This window comes from Elephantulus edwardii, unplaced genomic scaffold (genome assembly GCF_000299155.1).
Source record: "Elephantulus edwardii isolate Elephantulus edwardi_28Jun2011 unplaced genomic scaffold, EleEdw1.0 scaffold00080, whole genome shotgun sequence".
Taxonomy (NCBI): domain Eukaryota; kingdom Metazoa; phylum Chordata; class Mammalia; order Macroscelidea; family Macroscelididae; genus Elephantulus; species Elephantulus edwardii.
In genome coordinates, this window is record NW_006399830.1 from 13,596,386 (window position 1) to 13,601,968 (window position 5,583).

At 55.7% G+C, this 5,583-nt stretch overlaps 1 protein-coding gene across 1 annotated transcript in view; it reads right to left on the reverse strand.

The window, feature by feature from the left end:
• Positions 1 to 5,583, reverse strand: part of COL26A1 (collagen, type XXVI, alpha 1) — a 121,889-nt gene that overhangs the window by 16,085 nt on the left and 100,221 nt on the right. The window contains exon 6 of the mRNA XM_006889803.1: positions 4,173 to 4,234. Coding sequence (XP_006889865.1) covers positions 4,173 to 4,234 — 62 coding nt within the window. The remainder of the gene's footprint in view (positions 1 to 4,172; positions 4,235 to 5,583) is intronic.

Consider the following 5,583-nt stretch of genomic DNA (forward strand, 5'->3'; position numbering starts at 1 on the left):
GTAAATGGATAGATGGATGTGTGTGTAAAAGTGGATGAATAAATAGATAGCTGGAGGGATGGGTGTGTGGGTAGGTGGATGGATATGTGTGGATGTGTGTGTGTGGATGTGTGTGTGTGTGTGTGTGTGTGTGTGTGTGTAAGGAATAATGAATGGATGGGTGTAGGGATAAATGACTGTCTGGGAACGGACTCATAGCTGACCCTCCAGCAGGTTTTCAAGGCTGTAAATTCCACAGGAGGACGCTGCCCGTCTTTCTCCTGAGAAGCTGCTGATGGATTGGAACCTCCAGAGAGGCCAAGTCCTCAGGTTAGCAGCATATTTCCTTAGTGTCTAGGCCACCAGAGATGGGTACAGATAAACCCAGCACAGTAGCTCAAGGAGAGAGTAGGATCTCGAAGAGAAGAGTGACATAGTCTCACAGGGACAGCCTGGAAAGTAGCATCTTTCTGCCCCCTTGATGGGGTCAGGGGTCAAAGATCACCAGGACCCAGGGTCTGGGCCAAAAGGAGGTTTCTCTCTATTTGAGAGAAGCAAGGCTCACAGGTGCAGAGAAGCCCTGCTGTTCGCAAAGAGGCCGGCAGGGGGCGCTGCGTGCCAGCTCTTGGTGCAAACAGACTGGTCACCAGATGCAGGCTGGGTGCCCAGCTGAGAAGCTGTGTTAGACTCTCCCAGGCAGACAGGGACTCGACGCCCAGCACGGAGTCCCAGCATCCTGCTTCCATCTCCCCTTGTGACCCAGTGCCTTGATCTGCCCAAGGGGGGAGGTAAGAAGCTCCTATATTACAGGCTCCTTTAACCTGTGCGAGCAAGACCTTTACACTCAGCTGAATGGTCACACGCCGCAGGCTGGGCGCACCACGAGGTGCCCAAACCAGTGACCATGTTTACGGGCGTCCAATGGCATCCATTCTGCCTCCCACCCCTGCCCACAGCGACCTGAGACAGACAGACCGTCACATACCCCTCCACCTTCCTTCAAGTCCACTTCTAGGAGGGGAAGGACCTGTCCACTGGGCCTTTCCAGGCCTCTCCTCAATGACCCCCTCAGCCTGTCTCAGTGGGCTTCCCAGTCTCCTGCCTCCCCGGCCCCTCCATCTGCTCCTTAACCCCGAGGGTCCTCCACTCAACAGTGGACTTGGCTGCTCTGGACAAAGCAAGCCTGGCCCTCTCGTGACCCCATCTCAGTAAGCCACCTTCCTCACAGGGCACCCTGTCCCTTGGAGGCCACACTCTCCTTCTCCTCTCTGCACCATCCAGCCCCTCGGCCCCTGGGCCTTAATTGCCCTGCCTGAAGACCTGTGGACACTCCTTATTAACTGTCTTCTGCTCCCTCATGCTACACTGACCATCAGCAGGTGACCATGCTCAACTTACCCCTTTGGGCCTGGGGCAGGGCCTGGGGACCCTCATAACCCTTAAAGCATCATTCCAGCTCCTTCTGGAAGCTCTAGTTAGTCCCAGGCAGCAGAAGCAAACAGCCCCTTCTTCCTAGACCCCAGCGAACCCCTTTGGGCTGAGGGCCTCGAGTGGGAAACGCCAGCCTGAGTCCAGGCTCTCCCGATGTGGCCTCTGTTTTCTGTCAGTAAAATGACCCCTCGGGATCATGAAAGGTGAGCACGCAGCCCACAGTTCCCAGTGTTGCTGCTGACGTCAGGGCATTTAAGAAACCAGCCTGGGTGGGGCTTCTTGGGAGCAGGCCATGACCGCCTCAGCGTCCCCATGACCAGCAACACTGTCCCTGGGCCTGGTGACGCTCACAGGGGCTCCTAGATGGTAGAGGAGCTCCAGTTCCAGCACACGGGGGCGCCAGTGGGCACACAGGTGTGCTCACCTCTACTGGCCTCCTGGGTCTAGGGCACTCGCTGGGGGCAGTGGAATGGACACAACCGCTCTCCTAGCTCAGAGTCCTTCCCTGCATCCTGAACGAGGCCTCAGTGCCTCCCACTGGACTGGGCATGTGAGTTCCTGCCTATCGAGGTTCCAGACCCCCCAGGTCTGCTTCTCTGGGTCCCCTTTGTTTTTTCCTGCATGAAGTAAAAGAGGATTCTCAAAACTACTTCACAGGTGAGACATGGAGACCAAAAAGAGGCTGTAAGTGACCTGCCTGCGTCCACCAACCATCGAGCCTTGGGCCTAGGACCCTTGTGGTGCCCCATCTACCAGATTGCAGTGGACACCCCTCCCCATTGCTCAGGACAGCAGGTCCAGCTGAGTTTCTGGAAGGCATGGAAGAGGGAGGTGACTGGTCTTAGGTCACACCACAGCCAGGAGCAGAATCAAGGTCCTGTGGGTCCCTCTGAGGGATGGGGGCAGCTTCTGATTTCCACCCCAGTGGTGAATGTCCACCAGTCCTGCGTCGTCAGGGAAGCTGAGTGGTCATGACCAAGGTTAGGGTCCCTGGGTAGTAGAGGAGCTGGGGGCACTGTAGGGGAGGGTGCACAGGATGGACTGGTTCAGGGCGTGAAGACAAGGTGGGGAGAACATTGGGAAACGGTACCCTGGAGTCTGGGGGCCAGATAGTGGGTGGAAGCTGGCATGGCTCTGACCTCGGTGCTGAGGCACATGAGAAGCGGCAGGTCTAAGGGTAAAGGTGGTAACTGCAGTTGGGCATACTGGCATAGGATGTTTCCATGGATCTAGAGCTGAAGAGGGACTGTCTGGGGTGACTGAGGAAGCAGGAAGTTGGAGCCGGGGGTGGGGACAGAAACCAAGAGACCAGGAGCAGGCAGGAGCAGTGGGGACTTAGGGAGGGGGACCCAGGCTGTCGTGACTCGGATTCCTCTAAGGGGATCTGTCTCATGAGACCGTTCTCCAGTGTAGAAGGTCTGACACGCTTCTCCAGGGAGTACCTCCCACACGAACCCCACCACCTCCTAGAGGCCCACTGACCTGGCAGAGGTGCCCTAGCCATGGCCAAGTTCAAACCAGCCCTAGCCAGAGCCCAGACCCTCTTGGGCTCACCATGGCAAACCTCCTGGAGAAACTGAGCCCATCTTGACCTGGCCATGAGCTCACCAGGGCAGGCAGCAGTGGGCGTGGGGCCTTGACCCAAGAACACCAGAGCACAGCTAGTAGGGCAGCGGCCTGGTGATGTCACTCAAGTTCCTTGGCCGGCCAAGACACCACCCGCCTGGTCCACAGGCCAGCTGAGTTCCGAGGCTTCCATGACCCTCAGGCAAGGCGGTCCCCTTGGGGTCGGGCTCTCCCACTCTCATGGGCCATGAAGTCAGAATGTAAGCTCAGTGGGTCCTGCTGGCTGACCCTCTCCCTTTGTTCTGGAACCCCCTATGGTGACATCTGGGCACGCAAGCCCCAGGAGAGGAGTAAGCACTTGGCCTAAGCCAAAACTGGCAACCTCTGTCTTCTCGGCCAGGTGCTCACTCTCACAGCCTGCCTGGCAACGGGAGGCGGTTCTATGCCCAGCAGTGGAGACAGGAGGTGGAGCCAAACTGCAGACCACAGTGCAGCGTTGGCAAGAGCTGTGCACCATGTGTGCCTGGATGGGGGTGTATCCATGTGGCCACCTCATGGGAGAATGCCAGACACTCTCTTTCTGTAAAGGTGCATCTCCTGAGAAACTCAATGGAGGAGCACTTGAAACGGCAGTGGGTTTGGTCCGGACCCGAGTCCTTATCTTGGGCACTGCCTCAGGCATGGCCTGTCCGAAGGTACCATCCTTCATCGACATAGATAACTGAACACTGCTGATAGAGTGATCACTCTGCCCTTGTCGGGCCCAAACGAGCTGGCTAGCAGGGGAGGAGGACCCGGGTCTTCTCAGGGCCCTAGAGGATCCAGCTAGAAATAGGTTTGTGATGGGCTGGGGGCTGCTGTCTCCCTGCCCAGGAAGAGCCAGAGATGGGGACAGCAGCCTGGAGACGGGGCAGTACCTCTCTCCTCTCTGCACTGAGGGATTGGCTTCTGAGAGCTCAGAGCCCTGCATTCAGATCTGGGCTCTCCACTTTCTTGTTCTCACACTCCTCACGCCCATGCCCACCCTCAAGGCTGGCCCACCCCCGAGGAGTCCATCTAGTGTCACCGAGGCTCCAAGCAGCACCAGCTCCCTGTCCAGGCTGCTTAAAGCATAAAGCCTGCTGTACTGCTGGGACCTGCCTTCCGCGCCACACTTGGCAGATGGCTAACAAACGTCCACTCTCAGCCCATCTGACCTTGGCCTCCAGCGTGGTCAGTCGTTCGCTCATGTCGCTGAGCCGGGTACAATTCATGCATTCTGAAAGAGAAAAGCAGAGGTGAGAGCTGAGTGCTGGCCTCGACAGAGCAGTCTCTCCATTCATTCTGCCTAGAAAACTCCTACACAGCTGTCAGGGCCTTACGCTCAGTGCCCTCTCCTTCATGCAGACATGCCCAATCTCCAAGCCCTTTTCTGAGTGCCCCCAGCACATGACTGACTGGCACTGAGCCAGCATCAGGGAGGTCTTATTGGCATGTGGACTCAGGGAGTAGGATTTATGCTGTTCCCAGAGCTGGCACAAATTAGAGGCTTGAAAACTGTTTAAGAATGCAATGAATGGATGGTGCAGAGACATCTCCTTGACTTTGAGGGCCCAGGATAGGAGACCAGCAAATAGCAATAGAACATGCCAAGTCACCAGGAGAGACCAGAGCCAGACAGTGTGGGTGCGGCCAAGGTGGGGGAGCGACCTGAATAGCGGCAGCTGAGGGAAGACCCGAGAGGTTGGCTCTGTGAGGGAGAGGGGAGTGGCCAGACTCAGGTGGACAAGAGAGCAAGTAACGCGTCCAGAGAGAGAACGAGACAGGCATGGAAGCAGACACCTGGGGCCTGGGCACCAGCGCCAAGGACTCCCTGGGGCCGCAGAAGTGGGTGAGCCTAGCATGGAAAGCCAGGAGTGGGAATTGGCCAGTGTCCTGAGGCTGGTGGGCAGCCCGTTGGAGGGTTTACAAGTGGCAGGAGAGCGACAGCCCAGGTCAGTTTTGCATTTTTAAAAATTAATATTTTGGGGGGGTGGGGTGGGTGGGGAGAAGGATGCAACAATGAATGAATGGAATTCCAAAATCTTTGTAGATGTTCATTCAAATGAAAAATAAATAAAAAGAATTCTTGATGAAAAAAAAAATTAATATTTTGGAGCTCTGGTGGCCTAGTGGCAAGAAGTTGTGCTGCAATCCAGAAGGCACGCAGTTCAAGGCCACAAGCTACTCCGTGGCCAAAGAATAGGCAATCTCCTCCTGTGAGATTAAAGCCTCTGAAAACGCTCTGGAAGGTCACCCATGGGTCAGTTCCAACTCCACTTACACAACAACAACAATTCCTATCCACAGTGTTTCAGGCATGTACATTGTGTTTTATACAGTTTTTCATTTACATTATATTTTGGGGTTCCCCCCCCTTACAATCATCTTACTAATAACTAACTTTGTAAATGCATATAAGCCTCATGCCCCAACATCCCTTTTTCGATAGCCGATTTCTGATTTGCCCACCAGGACCCTGAGGGAAGAAGCATGTCCCCTTTTCCAAAGGACTCGCTACTCAACTCGGAAACTCTCAGCATCTGAAACCACAAGCGTAGTCCAGTCCCCAGCAAGCCCTCAGGCTGC